At 39.3% G+C, this 23,209-nt stretch overlaps 1 protein-coding gene across 10 annotated transcripts in view; it reads left to right on the forward strand.

Moving 5' to 3' along the window:
• Positions 1–23,209, forward strand: part of ITPR1 (inositol 1,4,5-trisphosphate receptor type 1) — a 319,907-nt gene that overhangs the window by 142,899 nt on the left and 153,799 nt on the right. For all 10 annotated transcript variants that reach the window (XM_041762303.1, XM_041762302.1, XM_041762300.1 and 7 more), the window contains 11 exons: positions 5,868–5,967; positions 7,160–7,320; positions 7,822–7,963; positions 9,676–9,834; positions 11,926–12,098; positions 13,486–13,605; positions 14,616–14,810; positions 17,235–17,486; positions 18,247–18,388; positions 19,106–19,259; positions 20,493–20,680. In XM_041762303.1, the coding sequence (XP_041618237.1) occupies positions 5,868–5,967; positions 7,160–7,320; positions 7,822–7,963; positions 9,676–9,834; positions 11,926–12,098; positions 13,486–13,605; positions 14,616–14,810; positions 17,235–17,486; positions 18,247–18,388; positions 19,106–19,259; positions 20,493–20,680 (1,786 nt within the window). The remainder of the gene's footprint in view (positions 1–5,867; positions 5,968–7,159; positions 7,321–7,821; positions 7,964–9,675; positions 9,835–11,925; positions 12,099–13,485; positions 13,606–14,615; positions 14,811–17,234; positions 17,487–18,246; positions 18,389–19,105; positions 19,260–20,492; positions 20,681–23,209) is intronic.

The raw sequence follows: 23,209 nt of genomic DNA on the forward strand, positions 1-23,209 counted from the left end.
GAAGTTGAATAAGAAGTACATTATTTTGGTAAATAAATCAAACCATAAGCTCAAGGAGCTCCACATTTCTAGTTTCCTCTACTCACATCCTCATTTCCAAACTTGAGAGTTCTCTTAGTCAACTGAATAAACAGTTGTTAAGAAATTCTGTAAAATGGAATATTTGCAGTTCACTGAGTATGTAGTAAAGTATTGAGAAGTCAGACCAGTGTCCTTTAGTTATTTTGTTAAATTTGACTCTTAGTTTGATTGCATAAGAATCTATTTTGATAGAGGGAATAACTGGATTCTGAAAGGGGTCAAAGCTCATGCTTAACACCACAATCTGCAGCAATATTATTAATAATGGCTTACATTTATTGAGTGCTTAACTACATGCCATATTCAGTGCTAAGTACTTTTATTTGTGTTATATTATGTCATCTTCACAAAACTCTCTGTGAGTTAGGTATTACTATTTGCCCCTTCTTATAGATAAAGAGACTGAAGCTTGGAGTTCAAGCAACTTATCACACATCAGCTAATCCCTTTGCAGAGCCCATAATCTTAAATGCTGAAGACAGACAGGGTAGTTGGGGGCAATTCTGACTCTTCCACACAGCATTGGCTAGCAGTGACCTCCGTGGCATTTGTAGGTTTAACACATGGCCCATCTCACTGAGTATCATTTTGTGTTTCATTATTCATGTATGTCATTGCCAATTCCCTGTTCAACGTGTTGGTGATACTGGTAAGTGCAGTGTGGGTACTATCAGGAGCGGAGGAGAACCTTCTCTTATGCTGTCAGGGCGATGAACGGAGGCCAGTGTCCACACAGAAGAGCATTTTACATTGCAAGGAGGCTTTTCATTGTGATACAGTAAAAAGGCCACTTGATTCTTAAACTCTGTGAGGTTGTGAATTCTATGAGTATCTGGGGAAAGCTATAGATATTTCTCTAGAAAATCCCAAGTATGTGCCCAGCTTTGCATTCTCCAGGTTTGGAACCCCTAATTTAGACTGCCTTTTTTTTTTTTTTAAGTAACAGATTTGTTGAGAGAGAAATCATATGCCGTACAATTCACCTAAAGTCTCAATTCATTGGCTTTTAGTATATGAGCGAGCAGAGTTAGGCACCTATCATCAGAATTGTAGGACATTTTTCACGAAAAAGAACATCATCCCTTTTCTCTGTTACTCTTATTTTTCCATGCTCCACCTCCATCCTTAGACTCACCTGTGTCCTGTCTTTATTGATTTGCCCTTTCTGGACATTTCACATAAATGGAATCATGTAATGTGTGGTCCTTTGTGACTGGCTTATTTCATTTAGTATTTTTAAGATTCATCCATGTTTATAGCATGTATTAGTACTTCTTTTTATCTTATTGCTGAATAATATTCCATTGTGTTGCTATACCACATTGTATTTATCCAATTATTTTTTCTTATTTTTTTTAAAGGAGGGTTAATACCCATCCTTTAAAAAGCTTGCTTGCTTATTTATCTATCTATCTATCTATCTATCTATCTATCTATCTGTTTATTTCCCAACATAGGGCTTGAACTCATGACCCCAGGATTAAGAATTGCTTGCTCTACTGACTAAGCCAGTAGAGCACCATATATTCATCGAGTTTCTACTTGATGGCCAGTTGGGTTGTTAGCCCTTTTTTGCTATTACGCTGCTGTGAACATTTGTGTACACATTTTTGGAGGGGACATAAGTTTTCATTCTCTTGGTTGTATACCTAGGAGTGGAATGCTGTGTTATATAGTAACTCTATCTAACCTTTTGAGGAATTGCTAGACTGTTTTTCAACATGGATGCACCATTTTACATTCCCACCTCTTGTATGTGAGAGTTCCAGTTTCTCTACATTCTCACCAATACTTGTCACTGTCTTTTTTTTTTGTTTTTGTTTTTTTTTGTCACTGTCTTTTTTTATGTGAACAATCCTGATAAGTGTGAAGCAACATGTCATTGTGATTTTGATTTGCATTTCTGTGATGCCTAATGAGGTTCATCATCTTTTCATGTGCTTATTGGCCACTCATGTATTATCTTAGAATTTTTCCCATTTAAAAAATTGAATTGTCCTTTTATTACTGAGTTTTAAGTGTTCTTTATTTTAGATATAAATCCCTTACCAAATATATGATTTGCAAGAATTTTCTCCCATTGTCTAGGTTGTTTTTTCACTTCCTAGATGGCATCTATTGAAGTAGAAAAATGTTTAATTTTGTCGAAGTCCAGTTTTTCTATTTTTTCTTTGATTGCTTAAGCTTTTGGTTTCTAAAGAAACTATGCCCATTCCAAGGTCACAAACAATCATGCTGATGTTTTCTTCTAAGAGTTTTATAGTTTATGGTCTTTACTCTTAGATCTTTGATGCATTTTGAGATCCCTTTTAAATATTGTTTGTAGTAAGGCACATTGCTTTTTTTTTTTTTTAAGATTTTTATTAATTTTGAGAGAGAGAGTGTGAGTACAAAGGTAGGGGCAGAGGCAGAGAGAGAGAGAGAGAGAATCTCAAGTAGATTCCATGCTGAGTGAGGAGCCCACTGTTAGACTTGATCTCATGACTCTGAGCCGAATTAAGAGTCGGACCAACTGACTGAGCCACTCATGCACCCCAGTAAATTGCTTTTTAAAAGCTTCCTTTCTCATTGACTTGTTAACTAGACAGGTATAGGTCTGTAGAACACAATTACATTTTGGTTTAAGTAAGTTTCCATATGTTATGGCCTCTGTTCTAGAAATTATTTAATAAATTTCTTTAGGCTCCCAGGAGGCAAAGGAATGACAGTTATATTACATACTAAATGTTTTAGTTTTCTAGGGATAGCAAAGAACAGAGCCCTTTGATTTGACATATCACATTGTTTTATTTTATTAGAAGGTGCTTCGTGTTATTCCCTTGGCAAAGAGAGTAAGGTGCTAGTTGGCCATATTCCCCAATGGGTTGGAAATTCACATAATCCTGTAGGAAGGGGGAAGCCTAAGCTTTTAGGTCAGATGGCCAAGCAGCTTTGGCTGGTTAGAGACCCCTGCTTTTGTATCCACATCAATTCATTTATGTTTCTCTGTTGGAAAACTCTCAGTGGACTAGTTGTCCATAGGTAGATGGATTCTGAACTCTTAAACAAGGGAAGCCTTGTATTCACCAGGGAAAAAGTGTCCAATATGGTCTACCAGTGTTAATTACCAGTTACGATCTTGAACTTGGTCTTAGCTTTAAAATTTTCTTTTATCTGTTCTTGCCTTTGACCAACAACCTAAGAGCCACAATTAAATGGGCTTCTTATTCATTGGTCCTGTGGAGGGATAAAAAAAAACCTTAGGGGTAGTATACTCATTTCCCTGTATCTTAACATTGTGCTAGATATTGCTTGTTTGAAGATCAGGAAGTCTGAAAGTAGATAAATGAATGTCTCTGAAATGGTATCAGCAAAGGAATTTTTGTGATGGCCACTGGTTGGTTACAAGGCGACGCCTGGGTGGCTCAGCAGTTGAGGGCCTGCCTATGGCCCAGGGCGTGATCCTGGAGTCCTGGGATTGAGTCCCACAACGGGCTCCTTGCATGGAGCCTGTTTCTCTCTCTGCCTTTGTTTCTGCCTCTCTCTCTCTCTCTCTCTCATGAATAAGTAAATAAAATATTTCTTTTTAAAAAAGAATCTTTCCAAATCAAAATGTGAAAAGGATAATAGCAAATCCTGGATATACTAAATAAGATAATTAAATTGCAATATACGTGAAATAGATGCATTACATGAACATTGGGAGAGCATCCAACTTTGTGACTGTTTTATAATTGTCCTGATCTCATGGCTTTTGAGTTAAGGATTGGGAATGGGACTTAGGATGAATTGATAGAATGCCCTTTGTATCTTAAATATAATTTGACCTAGAACTTTATAGAATGTACTTATCCATTAAAAACCTAAGCTGCAAGCTTTGGTTATAATTTGAAATTAAGAAAATGAGTGCAAGTCACTCAGAAGAAAAAAGAATTGCAAATCTCTATCAGATTTCTTATTTGTGTTTTTTCATGTATATTTGTTCTAGTTAACGTAAATATCACTATGGTTGCCCTTATTTATAATGTTCAGGGCTGTTAGAATGAGGGAAAGCAGAAGGCAGAGAGGATGTACTGAAGATACATGTCTGGTCTGATGCTCTCCCCATCCCACCTCTTTTCCATGTCAGTACCATTGCTCTAAACTCCTCTTAACACAAATGACTTCTATGGTCCCTTGTCTGTCCCAGCCCCACCAGTGTTCAGAGTTCACTCAAGTTTTCTGTAACAAAAAAAACTTCCATGACTTCCTGAAGCCTCATTAATCTCCTCCTCTGAAAGTCCTTCAGTACTTGACTGTCTCCCAACTTAATGTTTTTTAATGTGCATTTCCTGTTACTTACTATTGCTTGATGTTCATTGATCTTTTCTCACTAATGTGGTAGATTCCTGATGCAAGAACTAAGCCATTATTTCTATTTCCCTAAAGCAAAATTGAAAAACATGGTAAAATTATCCATGTTCACTATAAAACAACAACTACAAAAATTTGTTAGTGTCATGGAGAGCAAAGAAGCAAAAATTATGTAAAATTTACTATTGAGAGATAACTGTTAACATTACTGTTTATGTAGTTTTAGGTCTCTGGGCACACAAATAACATGTATATAATTTATTATAAATAGAATTATGAGGCATTTTTACATTTTCCATTGAATATATTTTGTATATATTTCCAAGTATATATCAATTATAATCATTTAAAATAACTAGTATTCTAGTGAATGTACTATAATTCGTCCATTATTGAGACATTGGATTGTTTACAGTTTTTCAGTATTGTAAATAATGCTTTGTTTTTATTTGTACTTGTACTGTCATCTCTTAAGTGAAAAATCTAAAAATGGGATTGCTAGATAAAAAGATATATACATTGTACTTGTTTTATAAAGTGCCAGACTCCCTTCCAGTGTTCCCACCAGGAGTGAGGACAGATCATTTCCCTAAGCTCTTATAAATACTGGGTTATGTCAGTCTCTAAGATCTTTGGAATATGATACAGTAAGATGATATATAGTTTTAATTTGTATAAATTGTATACAAAGGAGATTGAATGTATACTTCCAAGTTTATTGGCCATTTATATTTTGCTTTATTAAATTACTGGCTTATGTTCTTGTCTCATTTTCATTTCCAGTATTGATGTTCTTTTCTTACTGATTTTAAAGATCTCCTTATAAATGCAGATTAATCACCTTTATATGCCATGTGATATTCTTTCATTTTCCCAGGTTGTCTGTCCTTTCTCTTTAAACTTTGTTCATGATTTTTTTTTTCTTTATGGAAGATACAAAATTTAAACTGTATTTTAAGGTGTATCCATCTTTTAAAATTTATGACCCTAGTATGTTGCCAAATGTTTCCAATGGCTTTCCCTACCACAAGATTATTAAATATTAACTCATTTTATCCTAGTAATTTTATTTTTTGCTTTATTGATCCATATGAAAATTTCAAGTGTTGCTTCATCATCTCTCATGATACATGTTAATATATACTCGGTAAATACTTTTTATTACCCTGTCTCATGCTCAGTTTGTTCTGAGATACTTTTCCATAGGAATGATCTTGTATTTAGAAATACAGCATATTCCAATGTTAGAATCATTATGATTTCTTATTGTAAGCATATTAGAATACATCTCAGTATGCAGACATTTTCTCCTTAGTCTATATTGTCTAGTGTATGTAGCAAAAAACCATTTTGGTATCCCTCTGTATTTTGATAGAATATATTTTAGGCCAGGGGCTATAGAGAACCTAAAAATTCCTGTCCTCCAAATCCTTTTTCTTTTTTTTCCCCTTTAGAAACTCCTATGTCCGGCTGAGACACCTGTGCACTAATACCTGGGTTCACAGCACAAATATCCCCATCGACAAGGAAGAAGAGAAACCCGTGATGCTTAAAGTAAGTTCTGGAACTTGGCTGTCTCCTTTGGTCTTGTGCTCCCTAATGAAAAAGCTCCTTTGAGAACAGATGGGGGAATAGGGAGCTGTGTTTTGTTGGTTTGGCCAGTGTGTGGTCATGGACAAAGTTGAATGCAGTGAAAGAATTCTCTCCATGGGACCTGGCTAAAGCAAGCCCAGGCTTTTTGAAATAACCAGAACTTTTTATTCCATGGCTTTTGCCCTAAAGATTGAGCAATTGTCTGGATTTCTTGTCTGTTTGAAGGATGATTTTAGCTCAGGGAATGTTTGCTTGTGCCTTGAGGCGTATCAGATACCTAATCAGCTTTCCCCAATCTTTATTATTTCTTTATCTCTCTGTGTATTTAAATATACATTTTTTTAAAAGTTCTCTCAGCCCCTTTAATTTCTCTCCCAGAGGCCCACCTCTCCTTCACTACCTTTTCCAGGGTCATAGAACATAAATTCACAAACACAGGGATTTTGTTTTTAAAAAGTGAAATTTTTTTTAGTGATGGGGGAGGTTGTTGGAATTTTTTTCTTCTATTTTTATGAACATTTTCAGGTATATAGAAAAATTGAAGGAATGGTACATTGTCTATCCTTATAATACTGAGTCAGTAATTACCATTTTGCTTATTTGCCTTTTCCTTATGTATTTATAAACATGTTTTTAAATTACAACAGTCTTAACACGCTTCCTTTAATAAATGGAGGTATGGGGTAGCCTGGGTGGCTCAGCGGTTTGGTGCTGCCTTCAGCCCGGGGTGTGACCCTGGGGACCAGGATTGAGTCCCATGTTGGGCTCCCTGCATGGAGCCTGCTTCTCCCTCTGCCTGTGTCTCTGCCTCTCTCTCTCTGTGTCTCTCATAAATAAATAAATAAATAAATAAATAAATAAATAAATAAAATCTTTAAAATAAACAAATAAATAAATAAATGGAGGCATGAAATGATACCAGAGCCCATTTTCTGCTTCAGGCTTCCCCACAGTAAGAATCTCTAGAGAGGTAACAACTGTTAGTAATTTGAAGTACTTCTTTCCAGATATGTTCCTATGTCTTGTTGATTTTAACGGCAAGGTATAGCTCCAGCTTTTTGGATAGCCCAGTGTCCCGTAAATATAGTGCTTGTTTGAAGTTTTGCTCTCTCAATCCAAAAGACAGTTCCATGAAGACCATTTTGCTTTTCAGATTGGCACCTCCCCTGTGAAAGAGGATAAGGAAGCTTTTGCCATAGTTCCAGTTTCTCCTGCTGAGGTTCGGGACCTGGATTTTGCCAATGATGCCAGCAAGGTGCTGGGCTCCATAGCTGGGAAGCTGGAGAAAGGCACCATCACCCAGAATGAAAGAAGGTGAGGCTTCCCACAAGAACCAGACACACTCATCCTCAGCCCCTGGATTTTTTTTAATCCCTTGCTTGCAGAAAGACTAAATGCCAACTCTGAACAGTTTTATGTGAGAGGAACAGGCCGTAGCCTTTATATGTGGCTTCTACTTGTGATTTTCAAGAACCCCATTGACTTCTTTGAGTCTCTAAAGTTGAAAAGATCATCTTTTTTCTTTGTCTCTAATTTGGCTTCTGAGGCTACCTAAGTAAATGTTAGGGGCCACTGTTACTCTGAAATAAAATTTGATGGCTTATATTTTGTGAAGGTGGTTATCCTTTTGTGGACAATAATGTATTGTGTGTATTTTACTCTTTTTGGTAATTGGTTGTCATGTTTAAGGAAATTGGGAAGAATGGATCTGCTTGTGTTTAACTGACTCATCAGGGCTAAAGTCTTCTAAGGTGAAGCTTCCAACCTATTGGATGTTGACTGTTCCCCATCTCTAATAGCTTCTTTCTCCCTAAGGTCTGTAACCAAGCTACTGGAAGACTTGGTTTACTTTGTCACTGGTGGCACTAACTCTGGTCAAGACGTACTTGAAGTGGTATTCTCCAAGCCCAACAGGGAGCGGCAGAAGCTGATGAGAGAACAGAATATCCTCAAGCAGGTCTGTGAGATGCGACATACCTGCAGTCTTTGTAAGAAATCAGTAGGCTCACTGCTTTTACAGAGGGCATGGATGGCTCCCACCTGGAAGGCTTGATCAACTGACTTTTCAAGAAAACAGACTTGATTTTATAGAGCAGTTTTGAGTTCATAACAATAGTGAGTGGACAGCACAAAGTTTATACCTCCTGCCCACACACATGCATAGCCCTACCTATCATTAACAGTCACCACTGTAGTGGTACATTTGTTACAGTTGTTAAACCTGCATTGACACATCATAATCCCCCCAAATCTATAGTTTACATTAAGGTTTGCTCTTGGTGTTTGTACACTTACTATTTGGGTTTAGGCCAATGTATAATTACATATACATTATTACAGTATTATGCAGAATATTTTCACTGTCCTAAAAATCTTCTGTGCTGTGCCTATTCATCCCTCATTCCCCTCAACCCCTGGCAACCACTGATCCTTTTACTGCTATCATAGTTTAGCCTTTTCCAGAATGTCATATAGTTGGAATCATACAGTATTTACTTCTATGTTCTTTCATTTAGTAATAAGCATCTAAGATTCCTCTGTAAATTTTCATGACTTCCTAGCTCAGTTCAGTTGAAAACATACTAGTTGACTATCAACATGTGAGAATTTACCTGTTGGGAACTCCAAGAAGTGTTCATTTGACGACTTCATTTTCGTCAAAAACACTAACAAGTTCTCTGTGTCCTTAAGGTTATTTCATATGTCTGGGAAGATTTGGAGTATTTAATAAATAGTGACCTCTATAAACCATCACAAAGTCTTACCATAAAGAATGAATAAATGGCTTACTGGACAAATACAGATAGTATTACCTGGTATAAATTTAAATAAACTGGTGTAAAGATAAATTATAGGGAGGTAAGTGACAAGAGTAGATGAAGTGCACAGAAATGCATACCATATAGTTCTCTACAGCTATATATTGGCTACATACTTGGCTTAGAAATTCCTGGCCACTAAAATCCAAGGAGAAACCTATTCATTACTAGTCCTGTAGTTCTCCATGGGAACTTGGGATTTGAGAATCCTTTCTCCTGTCAGTTGATGATAGACAAAATTTATTAAAACTCCATCATGTTTCAGCAAGGATTTCCAGTCCAAGAATAAATTATGTTCAGCTGTTCCATGGGATGACTCCCAGAGTAGACCTTTGGCTTAATGCCAATGCTCATTTCCACAGTGGTAATTCCTTGAGGGGCCAGAATGATCAGATTCCATGGCAGAAGCCTTCACTGAGCACTATATTTATGCAACTGACAATAATTATCTACTTTATCCTTAAGACCCCCTTGTAACTCAGTGATATTCTTTCCATTTTACTGATGAGAAAACCAAAAGCTACCTTGACTGTGCTTTTATACCACCAGGGAATAATGCAGGAGTGAGTTCAACTTAAAATTTGCTAATTCCAAAGTCTATACTTTTAACCACTGCCCTACACACCACACTTGCAAGTGTTTGAGGACCAATGAGGTCCAGGTGGCCTGAATTCAGTGAGTAGCCAGTCTCAGTTGATGGATTGTGTGTAATTTTCAGATTATTGATATTGATCTAGAAAGATTTGCCTGTGCAGTCCCACCACCTGTGAGGTTGTATTAGTTTAAGACCAAGGGTTAGCCATTAACTCTGTAAATGATGGCAGCATTCATTCTTCCTTCTCACAATCAGATCTTCAAGTTGTTACAAGCCCCATTCACAGACTGTGGCGATGGCCCCATGCTGCGGCTGGAGGAGCTTGGGGATCAGCGGCATGCCCCATTCAGGCATATCTGCCGGCTCTGCTACAGGGTCCTGAGACACTCCCAGCAAGACTACAGAAAAAACCAGGTTGGTATTCGGGATGGATGGGAAGTAATGGGCAGCTTCATCCTTGAAGTTCATGTACTCGCCTCATGAGTTTTAAGTCTCACATCTATAGTTACTTAATGACTAGAGATTAGTTTATTAAGTTCACGCTTAGAAAGGAAATAAATTTTTGCAAGCCTCAGAAGATAGAGTCCTTAAGAAAGATGCCAGAGAAGTTCCCTTCTGCAGCCACCTTTCAATGAGAGTTTTCTTTTGGCATTGGTATTACATTTTTATTGCCTTATGGAAAATGATTACATGGGTTTATATTAAAGGAAGAGTGGAATCTTTTCTTTCTGCTCCCTTCCATAGTCTACATGTCTGCTGGTAACTTTATTTTGATTTTGGCTCATATTTTATGACATTCTAAGTCCTTGTCTATGTCATGGCACTATATATGTTATCCTCTCCCCATGAAATAAATGTTCTAACCTCTCTGGGGTTTCCCATTACTTTGGTATTTTAAGGAAGCTTGTGAACTGTGTTACCACATTTAGTAGTTCTCAGCTGGGACTAATATTGTCCCCCAGGAAGTATTTGACAATTTCAGGGGACCCTTTTGAGTGTCACAACTTGGAGGTGCTCCTGGCACCTAGTGGGTAGAAGCCACTGATGCTACTAAATATCCAGGAATGCACAGGACATCCCCGTCTGCAAATAGTTATCCAGCCCGATAGTCAGTAGTGCTGAGGTTGAGAGGCCCTACACTAGGTTACGTAAAGTACTGTAGGTGCATAGATGATGCTTATGAAAACCTTGATTCCCAGTCTCTGCGTTGTGTTACAAAAAGCTTTTGTTTGTAAACTTTTGACTGCCACAACATCTGGCCTTTAAATTTAAGCTTTTCTCTGTAATTAAGGTTTTTTATATTTTTTCATGAAGATAGTGTTAAGCAATGCTCTGAAGTTTTAGATATAACGTTGTTAGCAAATATTGCTAAGCTTTTGACTTTGCCTTTGGTATTGTTGAAATTAAAAGTATCCTATACCTATGATGTTGTGTTCATTAGTCTGGACAGGTGGTCTTTGGGTGCTCTGATTGCTTTAAATCCACCTGCGATGTGTCAATACCATACTCAAATAGTGCCAAAGAGATTTTATTCTCTTTCTCTGCTATCTTCAGATGATGATGCATTGGAGCCTGTAGTGTGTGCCAGCACATTTTGCTTCTACATGAAAAGACCAAACCATTCCCTCTTACTGCTGCTACATTGACTATCTCTGCTTATTATTTATGGATTCTATGCCACTTGGCATAAGTGTATCTTTGAGGGCTGGTGAATTCCTAAATGTGCATCCTTATTGAGCATGGGCTGAAAAGTGTCCAGTGTCCACTGTGGACACTCTGAGTAGTCTTTAGGTTTTTGGAATTAATTTAAAAAAATTAAGCCAAGTTTCAAGGGCTTTTGGAACTTTCAGTAAACAAATTGTCTTGGGAAGGGAAATATTTTTGAATAGAAAGAAGCAAATATCTTTAAGAGGCTTCCCTGAGTTCCTCATATATTGTTATGGAACATCATGTCTGATCCTCAAAGAGAGAAGCCAGAGATGTTGTCATAGGTTCTATGAATCTGGTTGACTGGCTTAGGTATTCCTAACTTGCTTCTGCTACCATTGGCTATAAAAATGTATTTTCACCCCAGTTAAAGAATACAGAATGGGATATTGTTCTAAATAGCTAGGTAGGCTTAAGTATATTTATTCAGCAGCATAGAGGAGCAAGGCACAGTTAAATCCTCTTGAATTAGTAATAAAATCAGAGCTAAAAAACAGCTTTTGACCTTTTAGGAAAATAAGTCACCACATTAATATTTATACTGTGCACTTACTAAAATGCCCATCTGTACATACAGGATAATTTGCTTAATTACATTTGTGTGGCAGGTTTAGTAAAATGAAGGATGTGGGGGAGTTTGCAGCTGCTATCCTAGATTAGAAAGTTGTGGAAAGATGCTCCACTAGGATTTCCCTTACAAACAATCATTCTCATCAGGGACTGTTGCTGTTTTCCTGTTTTGGGTTGACCTTAATATTTTTTGTTCTCTCTGTCAACCTTTCTTTCCTTCCTTAAAAGGAGTACATAGCCAAGCAGTTTGGCTTCATGCAGAAACAGATTGGCTACGATGTGTTGGCCGAAGACACCATCACTGCCCTGCTTCACAATAACAGAAAACTCCTGGAAAAACACATCACCGCTGCTGAGATCGACACGTTTGTCAGTCTGGTGCGAAAGAACAGGGAGCCCAGGTGAGGCGGAGGTGGGCCTGATTGGCAGAATGTGTCTGACCGAACCAGTCATGGTGCTTTGGGCTGGGTTTCCTTTTTGAGGGCTGCCAGGGGCAGATGTCATTCAGGCCAGTCTTGAGAGGCTCTTGGATGAGTAGCGGAAAGAACAGACCTGTGGTGGAATCCTAGCTCTAACATTTACCAGCTGGGTGACCTTCACTTTCCCCTTGAGCTTCAATTTCCTTCTATGCTAAATGGATGGTTATGAAAATTGAATGAGAATAAATGCATGTGAAGTACCTGGTACTTCGCAGATGCTCAGTCAATGGCAGATAGCACTGGCCACTCAGTGACCATGTAGTACCCCCCAATTATCAGTTAGAACACTTCCCCCAAATATCATAAGAGTTTTTTTTTTGCAATCTTAGTTGTTACTTGAGTGTTTTTATTTTATGTTAGGATTCTATCATTTCTCATTCTCATAGATCTCCCCACCTTCTTCCTCTCTTCCCTCTTTTCTTCTCCTGATTCAGATCCACAACATTGGGGCAACTGGGTGACTCAGTCGGTTTAGTACCTGCCTTCACCTTAGGTCATGATCCTGGGGTCCTGGGATCGAGCCCCACATTGGGCTCCCTGCTCAACAGGGAGTCTGCTTCTCCCTCTCTCTCTGCCCTTTCCCCTGCTCGTGCTTTCTCTCTCTTTCTCAAATAAATAAATAAATATTTTTTATATATATAAAAAAAGATCCACAACATTTTAGAAGTAGGAAATAGCTTATAATATAGATATCGTGAACAATCACACTGGAGAGCTGATAGTGTTGTTACAAAATGACTCCTCCCACCCATGAAGATAAATAATGCTTTGTGGAGCATTCTCATGTACCAGGGAGTGAACTAAACCAGCACTTGACATGAGTTAGCTTATTTAATCTTCAGGACAGTTCTCTGAGGTTATACATTATCCTCTTCTGTGGATGAGAAGAGTGTAATACAGCAAGGTCAAGAAATTTCTCCAAGTCACACTGCATATCAGAACATAACTAAAGGAGAATCAGCACAGGGATTCCAACTCAGGCCTCAGAGCCTTTCCTAACTTCTCTGGTCCCCCTCCATCCACTGCTTCCTTATGTGAATGTCTTCCTTGTCTTCCTTCTTTTCATTTTTGCCTCATCACTTCACCATCTGCCCCAGTCATGGCTGCTTTCCTCTTCTGCCTCTTTCTTTCTTTTCTTATGGCGACTGGGTTCCTGGTGGTGCTGTAGATGCTGGCACTCAAACCTGAAATGTCTCTGATTTCTTTTGTCCAAGGTATGGACTGTCCACTTAAGAAGAGTCAGGCTCCAAGAGCCAAACCTCCGCTCTGGCTACAGAAAATGTTTTGTTTGCTTTCTCTTTCTCGACAGATTCTTAGATTATCTCTCTGACCTCTGTGTGTCCATGAACAAATCGATCCCAGTGACTCAAGAACTAATATGTAAAGCCGTGCTGAATCCAACCAATGCCGACATCCTAATTGAGACCAAGTGAGTGGGGAAGGGAGTAGTCTTGGGATTTAAGATACAGATGAGAAAAGGATTTAGATAGAGCTTGTACGGTTCAGTGGATGTCTGCACTCCTGGCTAAGAGAACTTCACCCTTTTGGGTGAAGACTTGGTCTGAAGTCAGACAGGCTGGCATGAGATCTGTCTAATGCAAAGGTCTTGGATAAGGGAATTAAGTTTGCTTCTGGAGTGGCCTCCTCTATACTTACTTTTGCACACTGGTTTAAAACTAAGTGTATTCACCAGAGAGCATTTTGTACACACTTGGTTTAATTTTAAGAGCTTAAGGCTCTTAACGTATGATTATTAGTTTTAAAATGTAAAGGAGGTAACTCATTGATGATATTAAGATACTGCAGGGAAGAGCTTTTTAAATTATCACTGTTCAAAAGTGTTTAGTGGTACAGAGAAACTTTGGTAATAGTAGTGATTCATTTTTAGCAAGGGAACGGTTTTCCTGGTAAGTACAATGCCGGTAATAAAGGCCAGTGTTTAGAAAACAAATCAAAACAAAACCTCAAACTCAATTAGGCCCTAAGCTAGCGATTTTGTTTGTTTGTTTCTCATGCATGACTTAATTAGGGGCTTAAGGCTAATGCAACTTCAGCATATGATATTGGGCCTGAATAATTGTCTTTGGGGACTGTCCTGTGTGTTTAGCAGCATCCTTGGTTTCTACCCAGTAGATGCCTGTAGTACTCCTCCTGTTCAGTTGTGACAAACAAAAATGTCCAAATGTCTGCCGACATTGCCACAGGTCTCCTGGAGAGGGTGCAAGGGAGATAGAATCACCTTGCTTGAGAACCACTGGCATAAAGTATAGGAAGAAGTTAATGTTTGGCTTTTTGTGATCCTGCCGCTGAGGAACAAAAAATGGTCATCTCTGTCTTTCTGCTGAAAGTGAAGCTAAATTTCAGTGTATTGCCACAGTTGATCCAGGATCAGCAAGTATTTCGATGGAGTGAGTTTTCCCTCTTTCTCTTATTTTCCAGGTTGGTTCTTTCTCGTTTTGAATTTGAGGGTGTTTCTACTGGAGAGAATGCTCTAGAAGCAGGAGAAGATGAAGAGGAGGTGTGGCTCTTCTGGAGAGACAGCAACAAAGAGATCCGCAGCAAGAGTGTGAGGGAACTGGCACAAGACGCTAAAGAAGGCCAAAAGGAAGACCGGGACGTTCTCAGCTACTACAGGTCACGAGAAGTCCCTTCGGGCTCAGTTTGGGGTGCCATGAAAAGAATCAATGAGGATTTTATTGGTTACTTGTTGATTGTTCCAGGGAGTCATAAATTGTTACCTGTCTAGCAAATGATGTGCATTTTAGGAGTTTGGAGTATGAGGTCTCATTGACACTTGCAGAGGGAATTGATTTCAGGTCCTGGCCAGGTGGGCAGAACAGTTTATTGTTTGCCTGTAGCAGCACAGCACATACATGCATATTGTAGTATTTAGGAGTCAGACTGTATGGTCAGACTGCTTGGGTTCAAATTCTGACCTTCCTACACACTAGGTTTTTGACTTTTTTTTTCTTTTTAAGGATTTTATTTATTTATTCTAGGGAGAGGTAGAGACATAGGCAGAGGGAGAAGCAGGCTCCCTGCGGGAAGTCTGATGCGGGACTCAATCCCAGGACCCCAGGATCACGACCTGGACTGAAGGCAGACACTCAACCACTGAGCCACCCAAGTGCCCCTAGGTTTTTTATTTGGCCAAGTTATATACCTCTTTATGTCCCAGGTCCTTTATCTGCATAGAGATAGTAGTGCCAACCTCCTTAGAACTTTGGCAGACAGAGCTAGGAAACAAGTGTGCATATTCACATTTATCTGTATATTTGTATATAGGCACCCATGTTTCTTCTCTATTTCTGTATCCATCTGTGCAGATTTGTAATGAAACTTTGAGTCCACATCAGTACTTGCAATTCCATTCCAACACCATTGGGTTATTGTAGCCTTCACATTTCCACATATGCAGCTCCCTCCCATGACAGAGAAACCTGGCTGGCCTTTCCTTGGGGACTGTACCTGTTTGCTCACTGTCTGTTCCCTAGGGGGTGTACCTGTTTGCTCACTGCTGGTTACCTTCGTCAGCGCCAGGGTCTCCCTGGTTCCAGCTTTAAGTCCTGCTGGCCCTACCACCTCAGGGAAGGCAACGGAGAGGTCAAGAAGGGGGAAGAGAGCCAATAGAAATTTTTCAAAGAAAAGAGAAGGGAAGATGGCGAAGTGCTTATGGCATTTTTTTAATGAGTAAAACTTGGCCATTCTAGTGCTCTTTATTCCCTCCTGTGTTCCCTGCCCCTCACTCCCATTCATGCATACAGTGTGTAAGTAATCTTCCACAATTTCGATGTATTTTACTCCATTTGTATGCATTCATAAAAAATACAGACTATTTTGCCAGCTCCTGGAAATTTATGTAATTGGTACTTTATTCTAAGTTCCATTCTGAAACCTGCCTTATTTATTTTGTATTGCTTCTGAGATGTGTTTGTATTAATGACGGTAGATGTACTTCTCTAATTTTGACAGCTGAGCGGGGTTCCATTTTATTATGCTGTGCTTTCATTGCTCCTTGATATTATATCGTATGCCACAATTTTGTTTTTCATGTCCGGGAGCATCCTTATTCAAAAGCATTGCATATGAGTAAGAGTTTCCATTTCATATCAGGAGTGAAGTGTTGAATTGGCGAGCATGCATATTTTCAGCTTTACCAAGCAATTCTAGATTGGATATTTTGGTGCACACTCCCACCAGTTGTAAATGAGAACTTTGTTTCTCCTGGTCTTTGCTGACTGAATATTGTGATGCTTTTTAATCTTTGTTAATATTATAAGCATGAAATAGAATCATATTTTTTTTTATTTGCATTCACTGGTATCTAGTGAGATTGAGACTACTTTCAACTCATGGTTATTGATAATCAGAATTTTAGCTTCAGAAGCCAGTATTTGCCACTTTGGAAGCCAGTAGCTTTCTTATTTCACATTAGAAGTTGTTTACTCTTTTAATGTTTGATACATCTTCCTATGAGGGTGAATGAGAAAGAGTGCTTCCCTAGTCCAGTACAGGAGGTGACAAAAACCACATGTAGTTGGATGAGGAAGAAAGCATAAGATATTTTGAAGATTCCCCTACTTTGTACATCATGTTTTTCATGTAAAAGTCAAAAAGGAGGCTTATGAGATAAGACCCTAAGAGTGTTATAAAATTTCTAGTTAGACTCAACATGGGAGATATCTTGAACATTTCCTACATGGCCTTTATATACTGTATAAAAAAAACAGCTGAAGAAATAGACAAGCATTTTACATGTAACATTTACATGTAACATTTCCCCCATTTATTTCATAAATAAACTTTATTTCATAAAGGGCAAAGTGGAATCAAATAGTCACATAATTACTCCACCTCAGCAAGGTAGATATGTATGACTGGTGGTATAGCTTGAACTGTTCCTTTATCTGCTTGGTCACAGAAGCCATCTAAGCATGTCGACGTTCAGGTGTCCAATGTCACTCCTGTGAAAGTTGGGGATATCTGAACTGTCTAATGTGTGTTCCCATTCATCTTCAATGACTTCTGATTTCTTTGTGTAACCTTACTTCTCTCCAGGTATCAGTTGAACCTTTTTGCTAGGATGTGCCTAGACCGCCAGTACCTGGCCATCAATGAAATATCAGGCCAGCTGGATGTAGATCTCATTCTCCGCTGTATGTCTGATGAAAACCTGCCTTATGACCTGAGGGCATCCTTCTGCCGTCTCATGCTTCATATGCACGTGGACCGAGATCCTCAAGAACAAGTCACTCCTGTGAAATACGCCCGCCTCTGGTCTGAGATTCCCTCGGAGATCGCCATTGATGAGTGAGTCTGGCTTCTCCCTGCACCGAGACCTCATATTGCTTTAAAACCTCATCATGTTTGGGTCAGGGTAGACAGACAACTTATGGTTAAGTCTAGTTAAATCATAACAGAAAGATGAAGTCTTTTTTTTCCCCCCCATCAAGCTTAAAATTAAAAAGTAGATGGCAAATACTGCTTTTTTTGAAGAATGTGAAAGATGGCATGATTAAATTTATGTCGTCTCTTTTTTAAAGTCAACAAATAATTTGTCTCTACTTTGTGTCAGCCTTAAGTAACATGTCAATGAACGAACCAGAACACTATCTCTACACTTGAAGGGAAAGAGATACAAATAAGACAATTGATTATATAGCTTTTTTTTTTAAGGATTTTATTTATTTTTGAGAGAGAGAGAGAGAGAGAAAGCAAGAGACAAAGCACAAATGAGGGTGTGGGTGGGGAGGGGCAGAGGGAGAGGAAGAAACAGATACCGGCTGAGCAGGGAGCCTGACACGGGGCTCCAGCTCCATCCCAGGACCCTGAGATCATGAACTGAGCTGAGGGCAGACTCTTAAGAGACTGAGCCCCTCAGGCACCTCAAATGATTACATATCTTGATGATAGCTGCTAAGGGGGAAAGAATAAAGTAAGGACAGAGGGTGAGATAGGAGTGTTGGTGGGGGGCGGGGGGGGTTCTCGGCTTTGTGGCCGAGCAGCTGAGAAAGGCCTAACTATAAAGTTCTTGAAAATTTTTTTCCTTTTCTCTCTCCTTTTCTTTTAGCTATGATAGTAGCGGAGCTTCCAAAGATGAAATTAAGGAGAGGTTTGCCCAAACCATGGAATTTGTGGAGGAGTATTTAAGAGATGTGGTTTGTCAGAGGTTTCCTTTCTCTGATAAGGAGAAAAACAAGCTTACATTTGAGGTAACTCATAATGAAATGATCTGTATGTTTTATCTGCTTTTCATCGGTCATTTTTCTGTTGGGTAAATAGAAAATATTTTAGCATGTGGTAATTTCTATCATGATACTCTGGTTTTGTAAAAAAAGGGATTCAGCTCAATTTTGTTCAAGAATAAAATAGAATTGATAGCAGTTACTTGGCTTAATGGTAGTTAAGCTCTTAGAGTAAGTACCCAGGGTGAATCCTATCATGTAACATGATAGACTGGTACGTATACTCTGTATTTTATATTAAAAACAACAGGAAAGAAACAGACTGTGAGATCTGTCACAGATCCTTTGAGGTATATAAATTCTTATTACATTTGAGTTAAAATGTTTCTCTTGAGACCCCCTTTCCTTGTGAGGAGTTCTATTTCTGAGGATTGCAATATTGTTATCTATGCTTTCTGGCTATAATATGGCTTGCCCTGTATTCTCTTTGGGAAGCTCCACAGACACATGATTAGGCCAATTGTTTATTAACTAGTTATTAAAAGAAGTCAGTAGCTGTGCAGTTTTTTGTTTCTTATTTTTCTCCTTATAAAACGAAATTTGATCAGAAATGGCAAGCAAGGTATACGCCTTCTCTTACTGTAAAGAGGGACAGAATCAGTCATTTATCAACTAGTCCACATAAAACTGAAGGGTACACTTTAACACCATTTCTCTGTCTCTCTCTTTGTTTTGATATAATAGGTTGTAAATTTGGCTAGGAATCTAATTTACTTTGGTTTCTACAACTTCTCTGACCTTCTACGATTAACGAAAATCCTCCTGGCCATACTGGACTGTGTGCACGTGACGACAATCTTCCCCATTAGCAAAATGGCAAAAGGAGAAGAGAATAAAGGTAAGAATGTTGTGGCAAAGTGGAGGAGTAGGATTTGCTGGCACCCATACCCCAGGGACATGCCCTCCCAGACTCTCCCCTTACTAACTTGTATCATGTGTTTCCCAGTGAGTTCCTGTCCTTCCCTTGTCCTTTTCTTCTGGACTTTTCATTTTGGATATTTTCTTATTCTTCCTTTTTTAAAATGATTTTATTTGAAAGAGAGCAAACACAAGTTGGGGAGAGGGGGGAGGGACAGAGAGAGAAGACACTAACTCTCCACTGAGCAGGGAGCCCAACTTGAGGCTTGATCCCAGGACCCTGGGATCACGACCTGAGCTCAAGGCAGACACTAAACTGACTGAGCACCCCAATTATGGGCATTTTCGAACAAAAAGTAAAGCTGAAAGAATAGCACAGCAGACACCTGTAGATCTTTGAGTCCTTGATTATTCACATTTTGCTCAAATTCCTTTCGATCTATGTATGAGTCTGGGTGTCTATTTTGCCAAACCATTTGAAAGTTATCTAACCAGTTGCATGCTTATCTCTTAATAACATGTGTCCTGTCCTCATTTTTGATGTGTTGTGATCAATGATGATTTAGCATATGATGAAATAAAACCCAGGTTTGTATTTCCAATCTGTGAATAGAAAAATCTGCCTTTGTTTGTTTTTTCCTCTGTTTTAGGGTCAGAGTAGGCACATACTAGGCACCCGTGTCTGGATAATTAGTGAGATTGTCTCTACAGCTAGAAGAGAAAAAGTACATCTCCTTATCTCCCACCATCTGTCAGGTCCTGTGATCAGTCATTTCACATATTTTTCACCATCTCATCCTCTGACTGAGCTCCTTTATTCTCATTTTAGAGATGAAGAAACTGAGCCTCAGAGGTAATCCAGTGTGCTCAAGATTAGTATTCATAGCAGCACTTAATTTGTGCCTCGTTTACTGCTATACCCCTATTATCATGTATAGCAACAAACATATGCTAAGTGACCAGTAAAATTTGGCAGGTGAATTAATACACAAAAATGTCCCTTGGGGGATTTCAAAACCCATGTGTTTTCTGCTACTCCTGAGTCCCCAGAGTTTTGATGCGTATTAACCTTTTCTGGTTCCTAGGGTCTTGAGAATGTGTCAGAACAGGGACATGTTAAATAATATGTCTTGAGTCTCTTCCCCCTGCCAGGTGCCTCAGAGCACTCTTCCAGAATGTTGTCATGACTGAGGTCTGTCCTGACCCTTTCTAGGCAGTAATGTAATGCGGTCCATCCATGGGGTTGGAGAGCTGATGACCCAGGTTGTGCTCCGGGGAGGAGGCTTTTTACCCATGACTCCCATGGCTGCTGCCCCTGAAGGCAATGTGAAACAGGCAGAGCCAGAGAAGGAGGACATCATGGTCATGGACACCAAGTTGAAGATCATCGAAATACTCCAGGTAACCATCAGCCAGGGGTGGTGGGAAGTGTGCTTCACAGGGTTACCATTTGGATCATGCCCCTCCCTGCTCTTATAAAGCCCTAGACTTTCTAGGGAGAGAATGGAGGTAAATTCTTAGCTCATTGTTCAGTGCCATTTATGAACTAGCTGTCTTTATCCTTCTCCTGTCATCTCATGCTCTTCCCCAATGTGCCTTGTTCCTCCAGCCATGACAAAACTTCCTGTAGTTGCCTTAGCTTTCCATAATCATTGGCCTCTATGGCTTCACCCAAGCTGCTCCTTTTGGTTAAAATTCACTTGGTTATGCTTCTACATAAAGCTGGGTTCCTTGCTTATTGTTCATAACTAGTTTAAGGTTCCATGAACTTGGCAACACCTGCCTCCCTCCCTCCCTTCCCTTTTTCATTCATTCATTCAACAAATATTTATTGAACCTGATTCTGTGCCAGGTACTTTTAAGCACTGGAGATCAGACTGAACAACATAGATTAAATTCCTGCTTCTAAAGAACCTGCATTTTGGTAGGACTCTTAGGTATATTAAACAACAAGTATACTGTGTCAGAGAGTGGTAAGTGTTAAGGATGCTAAAATCTAAAGGAGGATCAGGATGGTTGGAGGCCGCCAGGAGGAAGGAAGCCAGGGATACTATTTTTGTTGGGGTTGTCAGACAAGGCCTTTCTAGTAAGGCAATGTGATCAGAGACCCAAATGAAGTGAGGAAGCTAGCATGTGGATATCTAGGAAAAGTCTCTGAGGCAGAAGTAATAACAATGAGAAGATCTTGAGGTGGGAGTACACTTGGCAGGTTTTGGAGTAGGTTGGATTTAAGAGGGAATGGGAGAGGTTGAATCCGAGTGGGGGAGTAAGTACAAATAACTCTTTTGAGTGGATTTGCTATAAAATGAACAGAAAAATGGGGAAGTGCCTGAGGGTGATTGTTGGTAACAGGAAGTTTTTGTTAGAATGTTTTTTAAGTTGAGAGATGATAGCAAGTTTGTATGCCGAATGGAATGAATGGAATGGTCAGCTAGAGAGAGGACAAGTTGTTGACATAGGAGAGAGGATAATTGTAGGAGTAAAGGCCTTGCATGGGCAAAAGGAGGTATGGGAGCCAATCTACTGAGGACAGGGATTGGTCTCAGGTATGAGAACCCTCCTGATCTCCTGACTGTCTGTGTTTTCCTCTTTCTGCTAATTTTTATTCATCAGCAAAATCATTTGCTCCTTAATGAAAATAATGCTGTTACCACTTTTTTTTCTCTTTTGTCTCATGTTGCCTCTTGCCAACCCCAGAACATGTAGTAGGTGATTACAAATTATTATAGACTTAAGAATTTGTTTTTTGAGTCTGAAGTCACTTTTTACCAATAGTTTGAAAGCATCAATGAGAGTCCTCAAATAAATAATGCTGTAAAGATTGACTTTAGAAGAAGCCTCATTGAATTTTTGCCTAACCAAAAGTTGAGAAGCACTTCTCAGGCTATGCCGTATGCGTCCCAAGTATGTTAGTATCATGAACATGTATCAGAAGTGATGCAGTATAAAACTTGATCACACCCTTGAGGTCCTCTCAGTGTCATCATCTTAGAACAACTGGTTGGTGGAGTCATTGTTTCAACAAATACTTCCCCCTTACCATACGTAAAGCACTTTGCTGGGCACTCAGAAAAATGCACAGATGATTTGAACAGAGATTATACCCATAAGAGATTTATAGTCTAATAGGGAAAAAAAAGGAAGTAAAACTGAAAAAAGTATTCTCCTAGGACATAGGGGGTGTATCATATGATCACATTTAGTAAGCACCAGAGAAGGTTTTTACAGAGGAGATAGATTTTATCTGTGCTTTTATACCTGAACGAGATTTGTAGTATAGAACCGAGGGGACATTCTCAAGTCCCCTTGAACTTGGAGCAGGTTGAACCAGGGCATGACATCTCATGGACCAGTAGCAACTCCCCGTGGGCAGAGACAGTGTGTGGAACGGAAGTTGTCAGAAATGAGGTTGGAAAGGAGGACCAGGCCAGATTCCAGAGAGTTCTGGGTTCCTAAAGTGTTAGGACCTAGTTCTATAGTGAGCCTTTGAGAATTTTCATAAAGGGGACTGACATAAGAATAAATACCTTTGGGAGGTAGATCTGGTGATGGCAAGGCAGGAGCTAAGGAGGATGTGAGCAGGGGGAAATCGTAGGAGAGATCCAGTAGAAGTGGAACCAACAGGACTTAGTCTGTGATTAGATGTTTTTATCAGAGACAGAGGAGTAGATGTTCTGAGGTTGACTGAGGTTGAGAGAACTTGGGCAGGACTGACATTGTTTTGTACAATACTGAGTTTGAGACTCTGGCAAGACACCAGATGAGATGTCCAGTAATCAGTAGGAAACAATGACCAAGAGCTCAGAAGGCAAGCCAAGGTAGTAGTATCGCAGTCTGGGAGAGGTGACTGCCCTGGGATTGAGTAAGGTCACCAAGAGGGCAAGGCAGAGACGAGAAGAGAATGGAAGGGAAAATGTCCGTAAGGTCCTC

The sequence above is a fragment of the Vulpes lagopus genome, chromosome 7 (assembly GCF_018345385.1).
Source record: "Vulpes lagopus strain Blue_001 chromosome 7, ASM1834538v1, whole genome shotgun sequence".
Classification (NCBI taxonomy): domain Eukaryota; kingdom Metazoa; phylum Chordata; class Mammalia; order Carnivora; family Canidae; genus Vulpes; species Vulpes lagopus.